Here is a 27427-nt window from a genome sequence, read left to right as displayed (position 1 = left end):
GAGTCAAGCAACTCAGAGGGAGCCGTGTTACAATAACCCAAAGTCTTTAGGTATTCTGTAATAAAGCACCACACTTGTTTATATAATCACAGAATTGGACAGTTCCATATTCAAGTATGATCGATGGCCCAGTACCTGCTTGGAGTATTTGCTGCTGTGCAGGTTTTGTGTTCTTTCTACATTTACAGCAAGAAAGCTCCCCTCCCTTAATTCCTTGGGTGAAATCCAGACTTTATGCATAGAACGATATTGGCCACAATGCAGCAATTGAATACCAAAAGCTCAGACATGGCTTTTCCCAGTTGTCAGCTACGGAACAGCTTGCTCTTTGCATTCCATCGACGACAATGGGAACCAGCTGTGCACGTGGTTCTTTGGATCCCAGCCATTGCCAGCACTGGGCTTGCATTTTCTACCTTGATTCAGAGACGGCGTGGCTTGTTGCCTCTCTGTCACACGAACGCACATACCCCCACATCACAAGGTCAGTGTGCAGGAGGGAGCATGAGTGAATGGCAAATGACCCAGTTTCCCTGCAGGTGCTAAGTGCAGGTGCTAAGCTGCCTGAAGGCCACTTTTGAAACATATTAGCTGGGTGCCCAAATAGCTATTCCGTTCATTGGGGGACTCCAGTCCAGTAGAGGCTCCCACTGGCGAAAGGGAAGGAACACACCATCCAAGTGTCCCTATTTTCGAGGGATGTCCCTGATTTAGAGAAGCTGTCCCGGTTTCTGATTTGATCCCAGAATGTCCCACTTTTCATTAGGATGTTCCTGTATTCATTGGAGAAATGTTGGAGGGTATGGAATTATGCGACACCTGAACCAAGGAGATAAGTAACTATACAGCCTTTAGAAGACATCTGAAGGCAACCCTGCATAGGGAAGGTTTTTTATGTTTAATGTTTCATTATGTTTTTATATATGTTGGAAGCTGCCCAGAGTTGGGGCAACCTAATAAGATATGTGGGTTATAAATAGTAAAATTATCATTATGGAATAGGACGTCCCTATTTTCATCGGAGAAATGTTGGAGTGTATGAAGAGAGGAAATTTTCACTGATTCCCCCAACACCACCTCCCATGTTATTCTCCAATCTTTCAGAACAGATTTACTGGGAGCATTGAGAAACCACAAGGGTGTAGGGGAAAGGAGCTTGGCCTCTCCACACCACTACCAGTGAAAGTATTCCATTGATGGAGTTCTTCTTATGCAAACTTGGGATTCAAGCCTATAAAGATGCTCTGAACCTACCTATTATTATACAATAATAGCGGCACATTGCCAGTGTTAGCAACTCCTGTCTGTAGTAGTTACAAGGCGAAGCCCAGCTTAGAAAGAAGATAATACTAATCTATGTTCCATCACTCCACTCGGAACAAAAGCTAAGAAGTTCATGCAAGCACACAGTGCCACACCCTGTCCTTACCTAGTTTAGGATGGCAGCTTAAATATTGCCTATTTGCTTTTCACATTCTAAGCAACTCATAGCAGCATACATTTGCCACTAAAACGCACGTTTAACCTCATATCAAAACTATGAGGTAGATTAGCTTGAGAAAAAGTTAGTGTATGGAACAGCAAGACACATGTCCAAGGAGAGGAAATATGGGGCTATGCAGATGTTAAGATTCGAACTCTCATCAGCTCCAGCTAGAATGGCCAATAAGCAGAGATGACAGGAGTTTATCAGCATCTGAACAGCCACAGATTTCTACACCCATATTCTAGTTTCTATCAGGGGCTTCGAGTTTCCCCCGCTGTACATTCATTAAGTTAACAGAGGCGCGCATTTAATAATTCCCTATGTTCAATCAGCCCAATTAAACCACTGTGGTAAAGACATAATATTTTTGCTCCTTTGATGCTTCTATTTATTCTATAAATATTTGGTCACCCTTCTGCGACTCTTTTTACTAAGCCGGTGCCCTGAAATTCATTAAAATTTTGCACAGCAAAATGATAACCTTAATTATAAAGACAACCTGCATGACCCAAATTACTCGATGCATTAAAGCAATCCTAGATGCCATCGGAGGTTGTTCACATATCTTTGCCCTCAAAGCTTGAGAGAAAGAGAGTGTGTCCATGCATGCACGAAAAGGAATAAAGAGTCTGAGGAAACATACCTCTTTCTCGACAGGTCCACAAATTCATGTTATGTCTTGCACTAACTAGAAGGAATGGAGTGGGGGTTTTTTGTTTTGCGGGGGACGGGATTCTTTGTGCATTTTCTGTGTTGCTGCATCTGCCCATTCAGCTGTGGGCAGAAGGGTACCACACAGACAATTGTGGCCCATTAACAGGTAAAATCCAGTCCAAACTGCATTCATTCCCAGACCAATCGTATGTGCGGTGATGAGGCAAGCTAGTGAGACAAGCACAAATCATTCGTTTCTCGGGAAGAATTTGAGGGCAGAGTTTTAGCTGCAGAAAGTTTGAGAGGGCAGAAAGCCGAGAGGGCAGCATCACACACCATACAGAGACAGAACCAAGTGATGCTCACTCTCAGTCTACCTCACAGGGTTGTTAAGAGGATAAAACAGAGACAGAGAAACTCAGGCACACTACACGGCCTTGAGAAATGTGGGATGTAAACATACAAACAAATAAAATAATTGCTTCACTGTTCAAAGCATATTTTGGGTTTGTTCCGGGAATTTTCATTCATACTGTTTCACAGTCAAGTAAGGTTTCATCAGGAGATATGGGGTGACGGTACTCTTAAGCTGACTGAGGTAATGGGCTTCAGAACAATGATGTCTGTGCTGGATTCGGCCAATGTTTTCACTAAAAGTAAAAATACCTAAGTGAATCTATCATGGAAGGAAGTGGCAGAGTGTAAGGCCAATCCTCACTGCCTCCTTTCCACACACCCCAAAAAAGAGTTAAGCAAATTCACACCCTCGTTCTATATGGTGGTGCACTCTTAACTGCCTATTTCGAAGCATTTCGCGTCGATGGAACTTACATCTCTCGCCTGTGTGTGCTTAGTATCAAGGAGTGTGCAAGATTTTTGTTTGTTTTAATAGATCAGGCCGAAGCATGCAAAAAAAAAAAGAAAAAAAGATTAAGAGGTTCTTAAATTTTAAGGAAAGCTTTGCAAGTTTTCATTACGTATAAGTGGCCATCTCGGAAACAATGCCTTCAGATCAGTTCTGTTCTAGCCTTTCGTTTAATTGCAGTTAAAAGGAGAAAAGGACGCCTGCCTTTAAAACTAACAAGTCAGAACCCGCTTCACATTACTGGCATCAGAGTCCACAGCGTGCAGTCCGTTTTAACAGTCAGTCTGAAGTCAAAAGCACGCTCTCTCGGATGTATCCCCATCCCTGCGAAATTTCAGCAAAGCAATGCCATCTCTCCCCCCCTTCCCACAAACCCCCACCTCCATCGCCCAAAGATGGCAATAACTTTATACACTGCAGGTTGAACGTGCAGAAATCAGCCCTGACTTGTCTTTGCTCTTAGTATGCTTGCGATGAGATCATTGTGCTCCCACCGAGAGCTCAAATTCTTCAACTTGACAAAAGACATAGGTGAACGTGTCACAGTTTTACTGTTATGCGGAGAGCTCCGATCTGGTAAAGATAACAAGAGCCCGTTCAGCGCTTGCCTATGCTCCGAGTGTGTGTTAATCTAAAATGGCTGCCCGGTAATACTTTAATTGCAGTTTCATGGCAACAAATTGCCACTTAACCGTAATAAATTTTATTGCGGCTTAGCAGGGCTAACAAAGCAGGCATGCACCTGAAAGAGGAGGACGACAATGGAAATCCAGAACTTTATGTTCTGCACAGTATGTCACGGCGGAGGAGAGAAAGCCACAATGCCAAGGTAGCTCTACACCAAAAGCATTTAGCATAAAGGGAGCTATACATGCCACAATCTCACTTCTCACCACTGAAATGCCTTTCCAAGACTGCACATTCAGTACCAGCATGCTGCAAACTTTTGAGATTTTCAATTAACCTAGATGACCAATAAATACAATCTCATTTAGTAGCAGGTTCCCCCCCCCCCCACACACACTTTTTAAAGAAAAACCTGAATACTAAGTAACATAGGTTGGTGGCTCATCCATAGTGTCATTTAACGTGGATAGTAAACTTCTGTAGCTCCATTAGTTTTCTGTTGTCATCTGAATCACTGCCTTCCCACACTTTCTCCTCTCTCAGTCTGGGTTTTCTCATACTCTCTCCTTTTTGGGAGTATCCTGGCAGGAGAAAATGCAGATTGAGGGAGGGGGAAATGTGGGAAGGCGGTGTGTGTTCTAAATAGTGTGATGTTTATAGGTTGTGTGTGTGTGGCTTCTGATACTACATAACCAAGCCAAATAAAACCACAAAGGACCAGAAAGACAGTATATTTTATGGCAAACAGAATTTGGTTTGGAAGCTGTGCCCATGTGCCTGCTAGGATGGGTAGATTTCATAACTAGAATTTCTGGTGAATGACAAAGTAGACCTACATCTTTACAGATACATATACGGTAGATAGCATGGATTCTAGAAATCGACTGTAACAAGTGCAGGGAGAGAAGGGCAAGTATGATCAAGTATGGTTAATCTCCATTGCATTTTAAGGGGGAGGAGACACCGAAAACATTTGCTCACGTAAGAGCAAATATCCCAACACACAAACTGACACACAGCCTTCCACCATTAGAACCTGTTTTTATTGTTTGATATGCCTCCAGTTTCGAGAGTGCTTTACCCCAGGCAAGAATACTAGTTAAATATGTTCCATTGTATATTCATAGCTCCATCAGTCCTCCTCCAATTTAGCACATCAAAGCAAAGGCTTCATCACTTGCATGTGGATTATGCTAACATGAGTGACATTTGTAATCTTATAGGTCTCCAACTTAAGAAATGCTTTTAAGCCTGCTATTAAATAGGTAGCTGCGCTTTAAGAAGCAGTCATATAATAGTTTATTTAAAGCCTTAATGAACTTCAGCCTCTTCGTTGCTAAATGCCACACTATATTACTTACAGAAAATTATTAGCCATCATCTTAGTACTTCTAGGTTATATTAAACAACTGTAAACCTGGCATGTACAGCTTTCACAGCAGCAGAATGAGCGCTTATAGGCAGAAAGAATGAATTTTAAAAGGATATCTACAACAGCACTAATACGGAAGCTTTATACTCCTATGTCTCAGAAGATCTTCTCAAAAGAATTCAGACAGCATAATTCAAAGGACCCATTGGCTCAAACATTGTTAGGGTTCACCTCTGCGGCATAATCTAAAATGGCTTTGTATTTCATTGCTTGGTCCTCAGGTTTTCACCAAAACTGTTTTCAGGAAGTGACACAGAAATTTTTGTTTAGTAAAATGAGAGACAGACAGACAAGTCCTTCCTATGCATATTAAGACAGCAAACTGCTGATTTGTTTGTTTGAGACCTGGTTGTTTGATGGAACACAAAGGAGTCACAGGATCACAATCCCCCCCCCCGCCCCACAATGTCCCAATTTCCAACTGAGAGGCAGATTGTAACATCCGAATGCGGCAAAACAGGGTTGGAAGGTTGTGGGTCTATGCAACTACATTTCGTCAGAGAAGACCACTGAAATTGTTATGTCTAGGTTAGGCCTGCCCTTTAATGTCAAGGGGTCTACTTTGAGGAGGACTAAAGTTAGAGACAACTCACGTTTCCCCAGTGTATATATATATATAATGACACGTTGAGGTTTGCTACAAAACTAGAAGTCAGCAAGAGCACAAAGGGTGGAAGGCAATCAAATTTCATTCATGGACAAACAAATGGTTTGATATTACAACTGAACCAGTCCAAAGCATTGACGGGCACTCCAGCAAATGAAACCATTACTTTAAAATGTGCAGCTTAATTTTGATATAATCTTCTCTGCCTTTGTATTTTTGCCCAAGATCTGAAGAATACATACACACCAGTTTCCCAGCTAGCAGTAGAATGGATGGGCATTTCTCACTTCAAAGACTATCGATAGTGTGTTTAGGACATCCACATTAATTTCAGTGGTGTTCCTCAGCTTGCATGGATCAGGTTCACACAAAGCTCCCTTAAGCACACTAAGATAAGGCACAGCACCATCGTTCAAACTACTAGACTGCAACTCACAGAAGTTAGCCTCCCACAGGGAAATCCTGCTTATTCCTGCAGGTTGGAGGATGCATGTGTCGGTGGCATTTAGTCAAGATCCAGAACTGTGCATGTTGCATCTTCCATTCGGACTTCCTACTAAGGCTCCAAAACTATCCATTATTTCCATAATGAAAGAGATCCTCCACATATGCTTAACTCTGTCATAGCGCAGAAATTCCCATGTGGGAGAATTGTCCAATGTTCCAGGAAATCAGCTGCTGTATTATCAAACCGAATACTGTTCTGAGACTCCATCTTTTTATGAACAATTCATTATACAACTTAGTCTCACTGGGTGGGTATACTCACCAAGCCTCCTCTGAGTAAGTCCTTGCCTGCTAGAGGTGACTTTCCTGACCCCAGGTAAGCCAAACTAGTGACTTCTAGGGGAGACATTTACAAGGCTGCAACAGGGACAACTTGAGGAAGGGACCAAACTATACTATACTATAACCTGGCATAACTTTGAACTTCCTTAGTTGTACATAATGCCATTACTTAAAATATTTTCTATCTTCACAGCAATCTTATGGTGTTAACTATTTCCAATTTTTATGCCGTATATTATTATATTATTATCACCATCCAATTTAAAAGCCTTATTGTCCAAAAGGGTTGTTTGTTCGTTTACATGCATAATCTCAATTACACAAGGTTTGTGTATTGCTTGCCATGAATATTGTATACCAGCCTGTGCTCTTGGATAGCATCCCATGCCTGCAAACGTTGTGTAACGTGTCAGGTTAACTGGATACAATGCAAGGGCTCTGCGTACCTCACCTTCCAGGGCAGACCATTTAATAAAATTTATCAGAAGAGTTGTGCAGCACTTCGCGACAGTACAATCAAAAGGCCTATAGCCGGAACAAAACTGATTGGCCACTCCCAAACACCAGTCATAATGATACAGAAAGGTTTAAAGTGAAGTGAAAATTCTGCCTGAACATGTGCTGTGTCATTACCAAAGTTTTAAAAGAGTCTTCAAAACACTGAAGAGTTTTTAGCTTGACAACCCACATGACTGCACTGTATACAGAGCGATGCAATAGTGTTAGGAAATATACACTTCCTGTTGTTTACAAAGCCTAGATGACTTAGCTGATGAGAGCAAAAAATGAATCACAATACAGGTTTAATGTTGCTGCTATCTGCATATCTGAAACACTCAGCAATACTTTTGAGTTCTGTACCATTGCCAAAAGTCACCTATTCTGTAGAGTTAAATGCATTCCTTATTTTCATAAACCCATTAGAAAGCAGAAAAAACAGATTCTAAAGTTAAAAGCTGCATAAGAATTCATTTCTGAATGGAAGTCTGCTATATTATTATTATTATTATAGTGCACTAAAGTCACACTCAATTACAAGTATTTTCATTTTATGTTTTTATTATTTAAATACACCATACTAGAGCAAATGTCTCTGAAAGTATCACAAATAAAAGTTTTCTTCTTCTTCTTCATTCAGCAAATTAGGAGTAGGTGAAAATTTCTACACAGTAGCTGCTATGAGCTTGATTTTTTTTTCTTTTTTGTGTCATGGGAAGTAGCAACATTAGGACAAAAAAAAACACTTACATGCATACATACATTGTATTTTACAGAGATACAATAAAAGTGTTTGTGATACAATATCACAAGAGCCCCATCTTTCCTTTATCTCATGTTTTGAGTTTTGAAACACATTTCCTTACAACACTTAAATATACAAAGAGCAAAGAGAATGTTGTTAAGGTAAAACACAGGGTACAAATTCTGACCAGTGCCCTGCTAATTGTTAATGAGGGTAGAAAGCAGACTCAAAAGCTTATCTTAATTAGCTTCATTAGTCATTTTCCCCACTCCCTCCCCACCCAAAGTTGTTCTCTTCTGGTGGACATTTTTCTCCATTTCCTCTACAGTCTCCCAATAGCCCAGATTCATGGAGTCCTTAATGTTCATTTTCAGTCATTTTAATACACCAATAAATGTGGGAAGGGCAACCAAGAGTAAAGAAGGTGCAATGGCATGGAGCTGGCATTGATGCTAGCTACAAAGGTGACTTGTCTACTGGAGACATGGGATCCATCTGTGATGAACAAAGTTTGAGATGAAGGCACGCATTCTGCAGTACTCTGACCTTTTAGCAGACCTGCAAGGAAATAAAAATGGGCATCTTAGCTAAAATGCTTGATTTGAGTCAAGTGTGACTGGTTTCGCATTCTCCTTATTTGCTTATCTTATTAAATTACTTTCCAACTGCGACTCAATTAAAGGTTTTCTGCAATACTTATCCAAGTCCCTGAAGAGTTCAAACAGGGGAAAACCAAAACAGACCACACTTAAAATGTAATAATAATAATAATATAATAATAATATCCTTTAAGTTTTGACAGCAGCAAGATACATTTATCACAAAGGAAGGATAAAAGCTTCTGATGGGAAATCCTACAGTTACGGTACTTTTTTTCTTTTATAAAAGATGCATTTCCCTTGGACAGGGATGAAATGACACGCCTTGCCTTTGAAGCACACAAAGTAAAGTGATCTTCTAAATTAGGAAAAATTCTGTCTAAAGCAAATAAGATACCCTCCCCTAGGCAACGCTAGTTAACATGCTGCATAGCACAAAAGCTAAATATAGACATTTTGGAATATTTTCCTCCCATTTAAGATTCCTCATCTGCTATGTTAGTTAACGTTACATAAACTCTGTAATATACGAAGTCAAACATGTGCCTCCACAGTGATGTGTTAATGAATTGTGATAATTAAAAATGCCTAGCTCGACAGAAATCTAACTTCCATGGATAAAGTAGAAACGATCGACAGTCTTCAAATGCAATCTGTTTGCAATTACCAAAATGAAATAATATATTAGATTTTTATGGTTTTTAAATGACATTTTGAGCTTCCTAGGAAGTTTTTTTTTTTTTACCCTTTCCCCAAGTTACTAAAAGCCTGAGGTCTATTAGTAACTGCACCCCCCACTTTCAAGCTAATTAAAGTGGTGGAAGCTTGGAGGTTTAATTCCCCAGAGCTGATGCTCAGTGTGAGAAAGGTAATTTGTCTGTCCAGAACAAAGATTAGGGAGCAGCCAGCAAGCATATTTAATAAATGAGCATCAAGTGTCCTCTACTATGGACAGAGACAATACCAATTATGTAAGTACAAGGGAATTGTTGAGCGATATGTAAACTAGAAGATTCTCTGCAACAGACAGAATAGCAAAACGTAACCTAACTCATGCTTTATTTAAAAGTATAGGAGCTAGAGCCAAGCAAATGCTCTGATCATCGCCAATGAAAGGAAAACTTATACCTTGTGAAAAGGGTTTTAAGGGTAGGGAGTAGGAAAGAAACTCGATGAGCTTTTAGACAACATTCCTCAGCTACAAAGTGACAAAATCTGCACAGGACATCATAAACTTCCATCAAGCACCCAGCTTTTTTCGGGGGGGGGGGTATTTTACTGTCCATAGTTGGGGTGGTAGTACAATATTTTGTTTATGATAGTAAGGATATGGTTTAAGAAGTGGTTCATGCTGGAGGCTAAAGGCTTCCCATCCCTGCTGGATGGAGTTGATGTCTTCTGAAATAAAGAAGGACTCTGGAACCAGCTTATTAGGGCAACATCAACTCCTGGCCATCATGCAGAAATGATACTCACCCGGGCCAGAGCAAACAAATCACAATGCAATCAATGTTATTCCAGAGTTTGCTTGGCCGTCTTCAGGTTGTCCATCACCAATAAAATGCCAATGGGCAAAGCAGAGTATGGGCTACTATTTCTATAGGTGGAATATATAGGGTGCTACATCAGGACTGTTTTCGGGCTCCCCTTAACGTTTACTAAAGCAACAAGGCTGTGCTGGGTACTGTAAACAGCAGAGATCAGAAGCACTCCTTGTCCAATGAGTTACAATTCAAATGATAGGGAAGCCAAAGGAAGAGGCTAAAAATGGGAGTGTGGAAGAGAGGTTGGAGCAAGTAACACAGGACAAACACACACAACAGCTTCATTTGTGAAGGGCTTTCTGTGGTGCTAGCAGAACAAGCTTACTGGACTGAGAATTCTAACTTTTCCCTCTGAGTAATGCATAGATTAGTAACCCAAAAATATGCAGTGCTAAAAAAGCGCACAATCCGCTTTCTTCCCGGACTCTAGAATCCTATTAAACTTCAGCCATGAAAATTGGGCTTAACTTATAGTACACCACCCTCACACAACCCCACTTGTGGAACTGATAAGCCACTCACTAGGCCATATTAGTGTCACCCGCTGAGAACATCACTTTGTCGTCCATCCCTCCCTGCATCTTTCTCAGCACCTCTTTGCCTCCCTCTTTAACATACTGTAGCTATGCAGTTAATAGCCACAGAATCCAGGCACTGTTCTTATTGAAGTCTTCCTGCACAAAGAGTTACATGTAGGATGAATACAGCTTTGCAGCCCCTGAATCCCTGTTTCTATTCCACACTTATCTTTCCTCTGTAACTGCCAACATTAGTATTACTTTTGCTGAAGCACAGCAAGAACAAATGCACCATAAAACATATTAAACTTTTACTGCATGCACAAAGCAAACGGATACACAAAAAAGCTGAACTAGATGCAAGAAGTATTCCCTATATTTCAAACAGTTATTCAGAAACAGGGACTTGAGGATAGCACCTGGCCTATAGGGGATTCCAAAACAATATTTAAAGAAGGCAGTCCTCCTAAACTCACTCACACAGGAATAAGCCCTACTGAACTCAGTAGGACTTTTATTGGGAGTATAGAATGCATGAGAGTCCTTAACTACATCTAACATACAACACACTTGGTCACTATTAAATTTAGGGCAGCTTTCTAGAATACACGTACTTATAGCAATGCACCCCTATTAAGGGGCAAGTTCATGTTCTTCTGAACATATTAAGCCTCTAAAGATTCCCTGATGCTGCAGACTTCATAAGTTGCCCAAGGGTTGCTTCGTTCATTTCTTTTTTCTTTCTTTCTTTTTATAAAAAAGACTTTATCTTCAAAATTCCTACTAACAGATAAATGTTATTTTTGCTATCCTTGGAACAGACATTAATGAAGTCCCTATTGTAAATCCATAAAGAATTACCAAGTGAAGTGTGCACTTTGTTTCAATGCAATAACTCAGTGCTGTGTGATTGCCTGGGTTAATGATGAAAAAGTCAAATATACTATCAGAGCTGATGGAAAAATCCATCACCAATCTGAAATTAAAATTCATCTGTGGTCAATAAGATTTAATATCCATGCAAGTGGCGCTGTAAAGAGTAAATGAATCAATGTCATCAATACATAATCAGTATGAAATATGATGTGAATAAAATTATGTGCAAGACTTGTGCATTCAGTGTTTTCTGGACCAGTGTGGAATGAACAGTCCCTTAACTGAAGGTTGACAGTAATTATTATAAATTAGGCATAGCAGTTATCAAAATGCACTCACTTGCATAGCTATGGGACTTATTAGGGAGATTAAAATAGATCTAAAAACTGTCCAGTTACAGCAGAGGTACAGGACAACTGTGGATTAAAACTGTTCCCTACTCTGCTAGTGAGTAAGCCATATTACACTTTAACACCAAAAACTAAAGAGACATAACGGCCATGAACAAATGGTGCTAACAGAAAGTAAAGCATTTTTCTTGAAAATCAAGCCAACTCTAACTGAACCAAGTAATGTAACTATTTTTCTAATGCTACTGCAATGATTCTACAAACCACTACTGTGCCATTAGCTTATCTGACTCTAGAATGCTACAGTTAAGTACATGCACTTGTTAAGACAGATCCAGATTGTATCCCACAAGTCTTCTTGACGGCCAGAATTGTTTTGGCAAATGCAAATGCAAACACACACACACACAGGCTTGACCCAAATTAAACTGGAGTCACTTCACAATTCAAGCACCTCAATGTTTGGAGCTTCACCCCGTTCACTACATTCCATCGTGTAAAGCCATTTGAAAGATATTCAGTAGTAGGCTGAAAAATGTATTAATCTTGTTTTAACTCTAATAAGGTCCATTAGCAATTGTTCAATATTCACCTTCTGGTCTGGCAGTAGTGGATTGCTCTGAAGTGAATTCAAATGACCATTGATGAGGGCTGTAGGTCTATCATGTTCGCAGAATAAACTGCCATTGATGTAGTGAAACCTGTCTCCAGGGACCAGGCGATTCCGGCAGGTAGAGCACGTAAAACACTGAAATGGGTGAACAAAAGGCAAAGTTAAAACTGGAGGGAGGGCATTAAAACCGCCCCAAAAAATTATAATCTGAATTACAGCAAAGTTAAGGGATATATGGGACTTTGGCCAAATACAGGAAGCTGCACCTGTTGGAACCCAATAGTGTGTTCAGACCTGCAGCACAACTAATCACTAGGACAACATACGCAACTTCAAAAGCCTTTCCATTTATGACTAAGCCTGTTTTACGAATTTAGAGGAGACGCTGCGCTGCTTTTATTCCAATATAGATATGTGCACAGGTGCTGCAATATTTGGGGTAGAGGGCGGGGACAGTGTCAGAAAGACAATTTTTTCCTACCTTAAGATGATAGACATTCCCTTGTGCTCTCATAACCAGCTCACTAGCAGGAATTGACTGCCCACAAGCACTGCAAGCACCGCTATTTCCAAATAACCTGAAAACAAAAAGGTGATGCTTATTATTTACTCCCCCCACCTGAGTCACTTGTGAATCAAGAAGCCAGTTCTGAAAGAGCCATTTCAACTTGTCAAAATCCACCCCTGAAGCTTGTTTACATACTTTGGGGCGTGATAATTTAAGAGACTGCAACACAAGCCAAATTGCCACAGGAGCACCCTAGACCTCTCAAGACTTGGAAGCACAGGATCTAATAAAATATTAACTTGCATCCAGCAACACAAACCAATTCTGTACAACACTTTTTATCAGATTACTGGGTTTGTCATAAAAAAGGGACAGAATTCATGACTGGAGTTTAAATGCATTGTGTCCTTGAAATTATATGAAGAACTTTTTTGTACTTTAATCATATCTTGAGAGATGAGTCATCAAAAGGGTTAAGAGGATTTGATTGTATATCTAAGACGACATCATGCTCAGTGTATTGAAACTCCAGTAAACCTCCAGCAGGGCAGAGTTTCCATTAGAAACTCTCGGCTATCCAGGTTGATATATAATGTGTATGGGTTAACCTTTTCAATCATGGTGTCAACACTTTAGATTTGCCTCTGCTCATCTCTTTCATCCTAACCTTCTCTCTCTCTCTTGATAATGAAATGCTTGCTCCAACTTCCCTCTATCTGCTCCTGAGTCCACAATTTAGATTACTTCATCTCTGCTAGCAACAAACTGAATGAAATTTCGATTTGAGCAGAAAGTAATTTACCGGGATCTGGACCCATTTGTCATCATATCTCTCTGGGTGTTTGCTGTATCACTGCAGTTTTCCTATGCAATCAAATGAGACCACAACATCTGCCATGGGGGTGGGGGGGGGAGAGAGAGAGAGAAGAGGGAAAGCAGAGGAAGGAGGGGGGGAAGGACTGAAGGAAAATATACACAATTCTTCTAATGCATTTAAAGGCACAACATACTGATTTGAGCTACAATACTTTAATGAATATTGATCCCCCACTTTTACAGAATATGTATGCTAGAATTTTAAAAATGGCTTTTTTCTCTCTTGTTTGCTTTTCTGCAGTTTCTCACTGCACCCACAGCTATTACAATGATGGACCATCTCATAGCGAAGGAAGAATGTGAACTAGCTGGCAGGCTCCCCCTCCCATGGCTTAAGATTTGGGTGCTTTGGGGGGGGAGTGCAATAGCATCTATAAAATAAATGTACTGGTGTCATAATATTAATTATTTCCATTGCCTTTTTTGCCCAATAGTAAAGTCATACATTCGTGCTTGTGTATCAGTCTGGAGGACGCGTTACTACTGAAAATGCTGTGATCTGAATGTTTGCTGCGTGCCTCCGTATCAAGGAGGGGGGACGAAAATAATTGCTTTGAGTTTTCCAGAATCAGTGCTTGCAGAGGGAGGCTTGTCATGTTCAAACTACTAATTTGCTGTCGCCACTTTATTGAAAATAGCCTGTAAGTTGGTATTAAATGTATCGACTGAACGACAGGGAGAGTAGTAAAACTGCCCCTTAAGATGGCTTTTAATAGGAAGCCTGAGAAACAAATTTTGCAGCAGCATCGATTTGAAGAGTTCAATCAAAACTCCATTTCAAAACTAATTAGTCTGAGATCCGCAACACACTGACACTTTCTTGCGAGTCAGAATGGGTACAAAGGGAAAGCTGAACTAATATACTGCCAAGACCTCCAGCCTAAAAAGGGCTGAACCATCCAGAAAAAAAGTAGATGGATGCTATTCTAGTATCTGCTGGATCAGGAGGACCACTTCAAACTATTTACAAGGACAACCAATTTCACTGAGAGCTTCACTATGTGTATTCTTCCCACCACTCCCCATTATCAGTCGCAATGTTCTAGAAGGAAGTCATTTAAAGAGGCAGCGAGAAAGGCATATTTAGGTCCATCTGCAGAACTGTGACTAAAGTGGCAGCAAAAATTACAACGGAAGCTTTTCTAGAATGGCAAAAGGAAGATCTCATAGCTGAATATTCTCCTCCCAGAAGTACACACAGGCACACACCCCTCTTTTAAAGGAGGCAAGACAGAAAAAAAAACCCTCTTTCACAGCCTCCTGTGGAAGAGGCGAGGATTTCAAACGCGCCACACAATTTAAAAATCATTTTTAATCATGCTGCTTTAACTGTGACACATTCTCTTCATAAAGTATGTGTGTATCATACAAACTTTCCTGAGCAATGGTGGTTGCGCATCTAAATTAAATTTTAATAATTGCAAGTCAAAAATGCAATCCCAAAAGCTACTTGTACATCATTTTAAACACACACACACACACACACACACAGCCAGCCTCCTTCTAAAAGAATTTGAATTTTTGGAAGTCACAGCCAAAACTAACTTAAGGCAGTCTACGTAATCTGCAGGGTTAGGCTACTACTGAAGCAAATGTCCAGGACTTTGCCCGTTACTTTTTTTAGATGCTTTTCTTTTCTTTCCTACTAATGAGAATACTCTTATTTTGCGGCACTTTATCAGAAGCTTCAGATAATTTTTGTTTCACCATGGAGGAAGACAATCATTGTTAACTACCCTCATCCTGAAAAGTTGTTTTTATATGGGTTCTGTGAGAGAGTAGAGTTAATTAGCTAATCAGGGAGACTGTCCAGGACAGTATTTAATTTAAAAGGCTGGAGGCTTTAGGTGCTCAATTAAGTAACTATCGGTCTCAGACTGGACTTTAATGGGCTCTTTTCTCTCTAACTCCAGCAATGGGGGAGAGATACCCCAGGTCAGGCTAATTAAAGCCAGGGGACTCTTTAATTGCGATGACAGAAGTGGTTTCAGTTTCCTCTCTTTGGGTCTTGGAGTCCAAAGAGGTTGTTAATATTTCAACATTTGGGCAACACAATCAATCACCAACACTGAGATGTTCCATATATGGATGAAAGGTCCTACATTTTGCAGCATTATGCAATGCCACCTTAAATTAATCCCAACTCTCTTCCTCATTCAAAACCTTTAGAAGCGGACAGAGGTGATGAGATGGGAACAAGAGGATGTGGGGTGGGGGGCTAGCTGAAAATTTCTTCAACTGGAACACTTTTAAAATAAACTACAGAAAAGTAAGGTGCAGTGTGGGGATTTTTACCATGCTGTGGAAACCAAACAGCTCTGCACCACAAAGAGTTTTGCATTGCCAGTCCCGCAGTTCAATTTTCCCCTTGCACCTGAAAGGGGTGGGGAGAGGAGAGAGAGGAGGAGAAGGGAGGGGGGCGACATATCTGTACCCAGAAGCATCCAAACTTCCTAGCTGAAAGAAAAGCACACCCAAAGCTACTGATCCAGAAGCAATTGGTTTTCCATCAGATTTCCTATACCGGATCCAAATTCTGTGCCAGCTGTATCAGATGTAACAAAGGCTACGCAAAAAAATTATGCCTACAGCCAAGTCCATTAAAGGTACTTCAGCATAACTACAGCCCAAGCACCTTAAAAGCACCAGAAGCTATTGATACTTAAGGGGGAGGAAGGCGGCTGTGCAAGTGCTGCATTGGAGGGAGAGGGAGAGAGAGGAAAAAATATCAGCCAAATTACGCTTGGTTAATTCAGAGTAACAGATCTGCCCCCAAGTGAATTGGAGGCCTTGAATTAATTCTGTTATGACAAATCAAGATAAACGTTCCCCCTAAATTGCATGCGATTTAATTAATTTTTGAGATCCTGGATTTTTTTTCCAAGCTAATAGTTCACATGCTCCTGTGCTGTCATTGTGCTTGAGTGGGCAGACTTCAAAGTGATATTAAATAACCAACTATTAGATTTACCTAGCACGTCCTATTGGAAAAATGCCATTTAATTACCTAGCCTGTTCAATTAAAGGGACAGCATTCCCTGAATATAGCAGCTTGCTGTTGATTACCAGAAAAATGAACTCGTTGCCTGGCTGCTCCCTCCCTTTCCTCCCCTCCTCAAATGGCTCATACTGTGGACAGACAGCCCACGTGAATGGCAATGAGCAGCAAGGAGAACAGAGAACATCTTTTGCCTGTTGGAATGGGAATCAGGTGCTTGCCGCCCGGCATGTCAAGCACAGTGCCACAAACACTTTTTTTTGGGGGGGGGGTGACCATGCTCTCATGATCTAGGCAAGGCTATATGCTCCTCACCTGCCCCCCCAACCCAAAAATATATTTCCACTGCCACCTCAGTAGCAAACACCAGGTGGGATATAAGAGATTATAATCATATTAAATAGACATTTGTACAGAAAGAGTTCTCAAGCAGCACTAGCCCTTTAAGAAAAGCCTAGTTTGTTTCTCCCTCCCCACCACCTCTTTCAACCCCCCCCCCCAGCCTATTCTCTCTTGCTCTCTCCAAGGCCAATTTTGTTAATTAAATGTTTTGTTTGCGACACAGCTCTCATTCATTTTGGACACGTCATTCCAGGCAGATCTAAGCCAGGGACGAGATCTCATTAGATAAAACCTATCAGAACTAAGAGAAAATGGAGGAGACACTAATTAAAGCTCTTAATTGTGCAGATTCACTGCCACGCTGCTGCTTTATCTAGAATCTCATAGCTGGGAGGGCTGCCCATCACCCTTCTCCCTTCCAAATAAATTCTTCCTTTGCTTAGGGTACTATGGTTGTGAGTTAAGGGGTCAGAGAAGAGTCAATGTATTGCCATCCTTTTACTTACATGAACACCCCACAGCCCTCTGCTGCCAATAAAATCTGTGGCAATCCTTAGATAAGGTAAGGCTGCTTTGGTAAAGCCACTACCCAGATTTAGTTGTAGAGGCCCATAGTGGTGGTTTAAAAAAATCCCAGTTGTCTTGTCCTATGAAGAGACTTCAATCAGTCAGTCCCTATCACCTCAGAGGCTGAATGATCAATTTGTCTCTAAGCTTTATGACAAACATCTCATTGAAAGTCCCATTAAGATCAACTTAATTTCTGCAAGCAGTCAAAAGAACAAAATCACGACTTATTTCTATATATTTTCCTACATGATCCTCAATAAAAACCACACACACTGAAGAGCACTTGTAAAATGGTAGCATCTTGTTTGTTAGTAGATTAGGACATGTAGCTACTTATGTCTGAGTCATCAGGGTCACAGATGAAAATGCTGGAACTTTATGTACTTGGGTCAGTAGACCTTTGTCCTATGGAACAAATAAGCTTCCAGAAGTGCACACTCAAGTATCCATATTTTATTGGACAAGCTATTCAGTTCTAGTGAAGAGTCAGACTGATGGAACAAAATCAGTTCAAATTTACCATCTGATAAAGCACCCTATTTATAATAGCCTATATTAAAACTGTAATAAGTTTTGGCCACACAAAAACCTGAGGCAGAGATTCCAATAAGCTGGCCTGAACTTGCCTTAGGGGTACAGTAGACAACTTCTCTTTTTAATTAGTAGTGATCAGAAGAGGTTTGTTTGATGGTTTTAGTAGAGAGAGACGAAATCTGTACTGTTCATTGAATCTGAACAGTAGTGTCAATTTTTCCACTTCAAACAAACCTCTTTTTCTAACCGTTCTGCTCTATTTAATTAGAATTCTGTCTCGCTTATGCAGTTGCTTCGGACAGGGATCAAGAACGCATCGCTGTAAGCCTGCACACACTGATTTTCAAGCATTTACTTTAAAAATCCACACACTTAGCAAAATGAATGCTGCAATCCCTTAAAACCTTTCTATTGCCATTTTGTTTTCTGTATTCTATTTAGCTGATTGAAGGTGCTAGCATAAAGAAGAGCCATTATCAGAACAAGAAAGGGTCTCCTTATTGGTGTCACCGATTCAAAATGCTGTTGCCTCCAGAATCAGAACAAAGTAATATTTAGTATGCAACTTAGAGTTGTTACATAGTTAAATGTACAAATTCCAGAAGAAATCGACTCAAAATATTTATAACCAAGTATTTGAAAATAGGCACAAAGAGATGATTTTAACCACTAAAGCTTGCTCACTCCTTCCAAGAACTGGGATACTTTTTCAAATCTATTCTAAGTATGAAAATCAAGACTATCTAGAAAAAAACTCCATATGCCTTTACCTCACATTCTTTATATGCCAAAGAAGGTGGGAGGGGGCTGTTTAATTACTGGTTGCTGAACTAGAACACCTCCTTAAAGCATTCATGTGCATCAGTCTATCAAGTCATTTACTCAAATTAAATGTGTAATCCTTCAAAATGCCTCCTTTCAAAATGAGTTTAAAGGAGCTTGAGTTCACCTGAAAAGATTGAATGGGCACCTGGACCTCTTAAATTCTTTCTATTAATTGCTCTAAAACTAGTGGGGGTGGGGAGAAGAAACAAACACATTTTTGTTATGCAAAGTGGAGGAGATGCAGAATACTGGATGCAATAAGAAATATTTTAAACATTGATCAAACCATACACATGTTCACTTTCATACTGAAAGATATGCTCCACAGCAATAGGAAAGCATGTATTACCACTGTGTTGGGTGTGCAGAGTTTGGCACAGGAGACGGTCACAGTCCCTCCAACAATTAATCAACTCTTTCACAATGAATACAGAGAATGAGTCATTCCATTTTCATTTAAAGGTGCTTATGCAAATAATAATATAATAAATCAGATACTGAAAGGGTAGCTCTCTCACTGTTTTAGCCTCTTCCCGCCACTGTTCTAGCAAACTCTATGCTTGCTCTCACCCCATTAGGTTCCAAACAAGCGTCCTTCTGCCCCACTACCATAGTAGCTTTGGGCAGCTAACTGTTTTAAACCAGGACTTTTCTCTTAAAAGTTTAGGGTCACTTTAGGAGTTTTATTCTACCACACCTCTCCTTGAGCCATCTACCAAAGTTTTCTACTGTAATCCAGGAAAAGGATTGTTTCATTAAATCAGGCTTCTAGTTTTGAACTACCCCTTGCAACCAGAGGTATTTCTGGCCTGCAGTTCCTTCTGCTTCATAGGAAAAGTATGGAGTCGTGTATTCAAGAAACCAGCAAACCAGCCTAACTTCCCCTGTGTCTCTCTCACCTGATGTAGTCGTTTCTGCACAGGATCATGCCGCTCTTAGTGTAGCAGGACGTACCAATTTCTCCCAGCTGGGCTTGGCAGCAGGAGCACTTCAGGCACCGGCTGTGCCAATAGCTATCCATGGCATAGAGCAAGAAGCGATCAGCAATCTTCCCCCCGCAGCCTGCACATCTTTTCCATGAGAGGGAGCCACTGGTGACCGGGGGAGGCTGCGAGCTGCTGCCTGGGTTCACCATGGTCTGGATAAGGGAATAAGAAATGAAGAAAAATGAGATGAAGGGGTTGATTCTCAGACTAAGAGCTCTTGCAACCTGCCCCTCCCAGCCCAAGAAAGATGGGGAATAGCAGCAACTTGTTTACTTTTCAGAGCCTTTGTTCTGGGTTAATTAGCTGCCTCCCCTTCCAAGTTGGCTGGTGGTGCTCAATGACAGTTTTAGCTTGCAATACTGCTGTCAAACTTAGAGTGACCCCCGCTTTGTTTGCTGCCAGGAAAGTACACACACCTGGAGTCTCACAGTCTACATGGCCCTCCCAGATATAAATTGCTGGGCCCCACAGTCCTAAAATGAGAATGGCATAAAAAAACAGCCAGAGTGAGGCCACAATTCCTGACCACAACTCTTGGGGAGTGCAGCTGTAGCTCACCAGCTGCGAATGATTCTGGGGATTGTTTGGTTCTATTTTACAGGAGAGGCAAGTATAAGCTCCGGAGAAAACTGTGAGAAAGTTGTGAAACTAGTTTTTCAAGGTCTCCCTTTTCATGCTATTGTTATCTGCAAGGGCTCAGCCAGGATCGTCCCTATTTATTTATTTATTTCTTCAAAAGATCAAATGAAAGTGGGGTCCTCCTCCCAAAAGACGCTTTACTGGATAATAATAGATCACTTAACTTTCAGAAGCCTGTTAACTTCCTATACAAACACATCTACTTTTGTCTCACTAATCTGCCCTTGATCAGCAATTTAAATGCTAAGCGCTTTGTTGCCCTTAAAAAAAAAAAGTTTTGCGTAAAAGCAGAGAGGCAGAACAATCAAGCATGCCCCACTCAGGAAACAGCTAGCATGGCTGGCTGTAAAAGTGCTGCTTGGGGAGGGGTGGAGGTGGAAATAGACACACATGCAAACCCACAAGTGTGTTTCTCACTTTCTAATAAATGCTTTGTACAAGCAGGGCAACAGGGAGATTAATAATGGAACCAATTCATAAAGCTTACTCCAAACTGATTAATTTGCTCTGCCTCAAATCCAGTAGTCGAACAGGCTACTGTTCAGTCATTTGCACTATAAAAAGATCAAGTTATTTACTGCCAATTAAGCAGTGTGTTTTCCCTTTGTCCTTTGTAAGCTGCCCATGCTCAAGCTAAAGCATCTGGCTGTTTGCTAAGACATATACCTCTGAAGCGAAAGAGTGAAGAGGAGAGGGCAAACTTTTCCTGCCACTTAGTTGCCCAACTAAGTTACAACAGAAGCTTCAGGGTCCTTAAAATAGGCCACTTAAAAAAAAATTAAAAGGACCAAACAAAACAGGATTTCCTTCAAAATAACTCCTGATCATATGTTCAGTTGACCACACAATAAACCAGACTGCGAACTGCACCAATTAAGACTGTAACTAAAAACCCCGAGACTTGGGAAAGAGAACCACTCTAAAAGCCATTAGCATTGCATTTCTCTGAATGCATCATATACCTTTATGTAAATTGATTTCTGATGCATTTAACTCATGGAATGGCCTTTTGTTACCATTTCCAGCAATATGAATCTGCATTTCTTACTTCTGATTAAAAGCAAAAAGGATTCCTAAAGTATGTTAAACCTACTTCCCATCTTTCCAAGACCAAAAGCACCCCACACAAACCCCACTGCCTTGCTCCCACCCACCCTGTCTTTGTTGAAAGGTAAATATTATATATAAAAGGAAACGCTACACTGACAGAAGCATCCAGTAACCCCATTAAGCTAAAGCTCTTAAGGACAAGCAATACCTTAATGCTGATTAAATCTAAAAGAGATGAATCAAGAGGACTGACCAGAAAGTGACTCCCTTGATAACTAAGGACGGGCCCTCATCAAGTTTCATTTGGAGTTGGGGGGGTGGGGGCAGAGAAAGAGAAGGAAAGCTTTTAACTTAAATAGGCTTACTCTGGTAATTACACAGCCAAGCAATTTAGGTCCTGGAACAGAGGCAATGAAACAGAAAGGAGAGCTGGCAGCTAGAGGCAAAACACACACCCCCTCCCTCCTTTTAACAACGTCTCTGGTGATTTTAATGGAGACCAAGGGAGGGACAAGCGTAGAGCTTGCAATTTGTAGTACCAAAAAAAAAATAAAAATGGATGCTTAATTCACGGCTTGGTTTTAATTAGGTTGATTCATCAGATTTCCCCTGAACAAAAAGGAGGAGAAAAGGAGGGGAGAGAGAGAGAGAAAGAGAAAGGAGAGTGAGAGAAGAGAGCAAATACCTTACTTAAGATTATTCTTTCTCCCTTTCCTCCTCCTCCTCCAAACCTGCCACTGTTTCAAAATAAGTGGGGGTTTTTTACTACAAAGAAAGTGGGCGACCGTTCCTCCCACCTCCTCCGCGACTCCCAGGCAGAACCGGGCGCGGGAGGGGGGGTAGGAGAGAGAGAGAAGCAGCGCGGGGCAAAGCAGGCAGCCTTTTGTACCGCTACGCCGGGCTGCGGGCGGCCCCGTCGCCGCTTGGCTCCCGGGAGGTGCAACCAGCTTTCTCCCCCCCCCCCCAATCCAGGCGATGGCGGTGGTGGCCGTGTTTACTTCCCACTCCGGACCGCAACGAAGTGGAGAGGGAGGGGGTAGAGAGAGGAAAGGAGAAACAGCTACAATCATCCAAAAGAGGGGGGGAAACAACGCACCACCAAGCAGCGCTCTCTTTCTCCACTCCCGCGCCCACGATCTTACCTGTTTCCCCTCTATGGTGCAAGAGGCCGTGGACAACGTGGCTGTAGCTTCGGGAGAGCTCTCGCAGGGGGAGACCGGCGGGTTGGTGCTGGTGGGCTGGCCCGGCTCGATCCCGATTGACGGCGGACCAATTCGGAGCAAACCCAGCGCGCTCGCCGGGCTACGCGGAGCAGCAACCCTCCGTCCGGGTTAGGGAACTGCAAGCAGCCCCGGGCTGGGAGGGAGGAGGTGGTGGTGGTGTTGGAAATGTCCGGGAAGCGTTTGCTCCAGCCCTCCTTTCCTTCCTTCCTTGCTGCTGCTGCTGCTGCTGCTTCGTCCTACTCTCGCTGCTTCCCCTCGAGGGGAGATGCAGAGCTGGGTTGTTGCTGCTGCTGCAAAAGGCGAGCACGGGCGGCGGCGCCGACGCCGCTCTCGCTGCTGCTGCCGCCGCTGCTGCAATAGCTGGGTTAAGTTTTGGCAGATGTGGCCGCACTTCCGAGCTGGCTCGCGCTTCCCCCCCACCCCTTTCCCGCCGCCACCTCCCTGTTGCGGGGCTCGGGCGGCTTCCAAAGCCTCTCGCCGCCAACGGCCAACGCAGGGGGAAAGTCCCGAGAGTGGGGCAGCGAAGGAGCCGGAGCGCGCGGCTGTTGCTGTTAAGACGACGGCGACGACTGAGGCGGCGGCGGCTTCTTCTGCTTCTTCCTTCCTCCTCTCACAACCCTCCGAGGCTCCCCGGGCGGCGCTGCCTCGTCTCCGGACGCGCGCAAAGGAGGCCTCCGTCTCCCCGCTGGCGCCTTCCTCGCTGCCTCTCTCCGCCGCTCTTGCCCATGTGTTACTGACAGAGCAGAACCCCAACTACTCCGCGGCTCGGCCCCTCGCGTCACAGCCGCGCCGGCCAATCCGCCCGCGGCTTGTTGAGGCGGAATAATAAAACCTGCCAATCGCGAGCGGGAGGACAAAGGAACGGGGCTGGGGGGAGGGAGGAGGAGGGAACCGAGTCAGGTGGGGAGCCGAGCGGGGCGGCAGAAGCTCGAGCGAGCGAGGAGGGGGTAGGACGTTGTTGTCGTCGTCCGCTTCACTCAGCTCCTCGTCCGGCAGACCGTCGTCTCCTTGGCCGCCGTGCTTACCAGTCCTTCCTGTCATTAAAGGCCCCAGTCCTTCTGCGCGCCCTTCCTCGGGACCAGAAGAAGCACTTATTAACACGCGCTTAAAACTCGAACGCAACACCCCCCCCCCAAGCACAAACTATGCGTAGGGTCGCAGGCCGCGAGCTCCGAAACTTAAAATCACCTGAGGGAGCCGAGCCAGGAGGGTGGGGGGAAGACGTGATAGGATGAGGTTAGGTTGTGCTGTCGCCTCCTGCGCGCGCCTTTGGGAGCGGAGTCCGTTAAATTCCGTTGGGAGTTTAAACTTCTGGGCAGAACGCGCAGGGGCGTCAAGGCAACGGGGGGTCGCGAGAACAAAATTTTCTCCTTTTCTCGCCCAAAAGTAACAGGCGAAATCCCCTCATGAGGGCTTCTCCTTTGCTGGGAACAACCCCCGACGAAACTTTGAAATATTGAAAGTGGCGATATGCTCACTTTTTATCAGGGCGCTCGCTTGTCAAGTGTCCACCACCTTCATGCAGAGTGTTGCTTTGCAGGTTTCAAAAAGCTCATTCATTTGCAAATACCCCCCCACCCCACCCTGCGAGTAGATCATCTTTATTCTGGCAAAATACAGAACATTTTGTGGTTTTATATTCTGATTTTGTTCCGTGGACCGCCCTAAGACCTCCGGGTATAGGGCGGTATATAAATTCAATCAGTCAGGATGGGGTGGTTGGTGGGCGATATTCTTTAATAATTAAAAAAAAATCTGGTCCTGAAGTGACTTCCAAGCAATCCATTACAATCTGTTGCAGCCTAACAGGATGGCCCTAACTTGGCAGAGAGAGAAAAATACCTGAAATACAGAACAAAACCCTTATCAAAAAGATCCACAAATACTGTACTGAAAAGCATTGAAAGTACTCAATTAATTGCGGTTCTGCACTCCTCACCCCCCAGCAGATGCCTGTCCCCAGCGAAAGCTTGCTGCTTTTTAATGTCTTCTTTTGGGGGGCTGTGGTATATGTTTACCCATGATTTTTTAAAAAAGCTCAAGAACTTTGGTGGGCGATCTTCAGAATAAAAGCTCTGTCTCCCCCTAACAAAAATCTCAGCTTCGCCCATGATACAGGATGTAGCTTTTTACATGGAAATACAGGACAATCCTGTATTATACAGGACAGGTGGCAACCCTGCCGTATTTACTCGGGTCTAATGAGCCATTGAATCTAATGTGCACTTCAAATTTCAGAACCTTGAAACCCAAAAAAGTATTTGCTGGCAAATGTAAATGTGACATCAAATCTAATGTGCATCTTAATTTTCTCGGCGTAATTTGGCCAGAAAAGGTGAGCATTAGATTCAAGTAAATATGGTGTTTGCATTTATTTGACCAGAGCTTCCCTGGAGCAGAGCAAACCGGTGAACCCCAGTCCAAATTCAGTGGGCTGCTCTATGCTGGCTCCTTTGGTCTGAATAGTTCAGCAACTGCTGCTCCCCTTCACTTACTGGAGATGTTACTGGGTCTAAACAAATGTGTGCTGTGCTGCACTGCACTAGCTAGATGGGTAGCATTCAGTAAAACTGAGGACGACTATAATGCCTCCAAAGCATCACTTTTACCACCTTTTGCCCTGCTGGCCTTCCCCAATCTTTCCTCTTTGTGGCACCACATAGGAGGTTTCAAATGGAGGGGTTTGGAGCAGGGACGTTGGCTCAACAGGTTTTGCAAGTTGGACAGGACTGTGACTTTCCCCAGTGCTAAGCTCTAAGGCAGATCCAAAGAGGATTAGTGCCGATAGCCAACATTAAACGCCGCTGTAACTATTTTCCATAACTCCTTTTCCGATACTACTCCTTCCACCTTCCTGCTGAGTGCTGAAGCAGAGAACTTGACTCTGCAGTGGGAAGTTCAGTTTTGAAAAGGGCTTTAACTTTCCTTTAAGTCCTCTAGATGTTTACTTAGAAGTGAGTTTGAGGAGATTTGCTGCTCCCTAGCAAGTGGGCATCGGTTCACAGCCTTGGTATCTGTGCTTGTACGAGAGCTGTATAAACGAAACTCTTCTCTTGCCCTACAAAAAAGAGAGAGGAAAAATAGACTCTCCTTTTCAGTGTCTCTTTTCCTGCATTTAGCTTGCAGGCAAGCCTCTCTCCTTTCATGTTTATCTTCCTAAACTGGACTGTAGTCATTCTGATAAAATTATAGTGCCACCTATGTATTCTTTACAGTGCCTGTGATAGCGTTGGTTTTAAACAGCTCTTAAAACAGATTTTATATACATTCTACTTTTTGAGGGCCATATCAGCACCTCCTACAATTCTGAAAATCACAGCCAGTTTAGGGTTCTTCACATGTGCCTTTTTGTGAGACATGCTATGCTTCTCAGCATGGGCATGTAGAAAGCGCTACCTACCGAAGGGAAAATTGACTGTCTTAATTCTTGGGCAGAAACATTTCCTAGTCTTTCAGATAAACCTAGAAAAATGACTGCCCACATACTTCATGATAGCTATTTATGACATAAGAGAAACAACTTTTGAAATGCTTTCATGTCTGCTTACCTAGATGCAGTTCTTATCATAGGCAGTCAGGTAAATGGATATTTGCCAGTTTTCCTTGACTGAGAAGCCAAGTGCCTTGTGCATGCAAAGATTTAGCTCCATCACCAAACTACCAAACATATATTAACTCTGAATGTCCATCTCTCTCCACCCCCGTTGTTGGAGTTTGGTTAATTTGTATTTAGAGCGGCTTCTCTAAGCCACTTTATTGATAATGAACAAGTATAACTCTTCCTGTTGAAGGAGAGAGTGAAGAGGGTACAGATCATCAAGGCAGCAATCCTCAAACCACTTACTCCAGGGCACACTGGCTGAGGTCAATGGAATGGGACTCCTCCAAAGTGCAGCTGGAGGTATTAGCACTGATTATGTTGATATTGAAGGAATATAGGGTCAGGCCTCCTAGGCTGTTTTTTTTCTCAGAAATTTCAGAGAGCACTTTAGACTCAGTCCTATGCTCACACACTTAACACTTTGCCAGCTCTTCATGTGGTATACTACTTAGGACAAAATTTGATCCTTTGATTGGAAAAGTAAAAAAGAAAAAGTTAGCCGTGTCCCTCTCATCAAAGCAGTGGCCATTGATTCTTAAGTACTCCTTGTTGAAATCAATGGGGAGTTCAAGCTTAAAAATTAATGCTACTGTAACTCAGTGTTATTAATACCCCATAAAATTTTAAAAGAGGAATATGTTTTACGTCTGGCTGGCAGTTAACAGTGCATTGTGCCATTTAAAAAGGCAATACCATCGTTCTTTAAAACAAACAACTGAGCCGACTTAAAGAGAGCAAGGACCCAGTTAAAGGAATTAAATATCCAGTTGCGTAAAATTCTAATAGAAAAATGAAATATTAATTCCATGCAAAGGACAGTTGTTGAAGCCCATACTTAACCAAAGCCAGAAGCAAACAGCCCCTGAAGAAGAAATATTGGTAAGGGGGATGTAGGTATATTCAGTGCGATGTTTCTATATCACAGGCAACAGGATCCTATAGCTAATGATCTGCTCAGAGTGACATATCATAAATGCATTAAAATGCATAAACCTGGGAGAGCAATTTGAGAAGTTTCTTAGACAGTTCAGCTCATAGCCTGTGGGCCAAATTACAGGGAATGGTGATAGAT

The 27427-nt window shown here is 42.4% G+C and overlaps 1 protein-coding gene and 1 long non-coding RNA gene across 2 annotated transcripts; one reads left to right on the top strand and one right to left on the bottom strand.

Annotated features, from left to right (window-relative positions):
• The first annotated feature begins 370 nt into the window (after positions 1 to 370).
• On the top strand, positions 371 to 4005 carry LOC310709267. Its single transcript, XR_014527436.1, has 2 exons — positions 371 to 484; positions 3033 to 4005. It is a non-coding gene; the product is annotated as an uncharacterized lncRNA (long non-coding RNA).
• Positions 4006 to 7501: 3496 nt separating this feature from the next.
• LMO4 (LIM domain only 4) lies at positions 7502 to 27344 on the bottom strand. The gene is made up of 5 exons (XM_083511279.1): positions 22674 to 27344; positions 19756 to 19994; positions 12685 to 12781; positions 12183 to 12338; positions 7502 to 8261 (listed from the first exon to the last, which is right to left on the bottom strand). Exons 2-5 carry the CDS (start codon positions 19989 to 19991, stop codon positions 8253 to 8255), a joined length of 498 nt encoding a protein of 165 aa, XP_083367405.1. The 5' UTR covers positions 19992 to 19994; positions 22674 to 27344; the 3' UTR covers positions 7502 to 8252.
• Between the last annotated feature and the right edge of the window lie 83 nt (positions 27345 to 27427).

The sequence above is a fragment of the Podarcis liolepis genome (assembly GCF_965112155.1).
Source record: "Podarcis liolepis genome assembly, chromosome: 6".
Taxonomy (NCBI): Eukaryota; Metazoa; Chordata; class Lepidosauria; order Squamata; family Lacertidae; genus Podarcis; species Podarcis liolepis.
The sequence above is the reverse complement of the archived record's forward strand: the minus strand, read 5'-3'. Positions and strand labels throughout refer to the sequence as shown.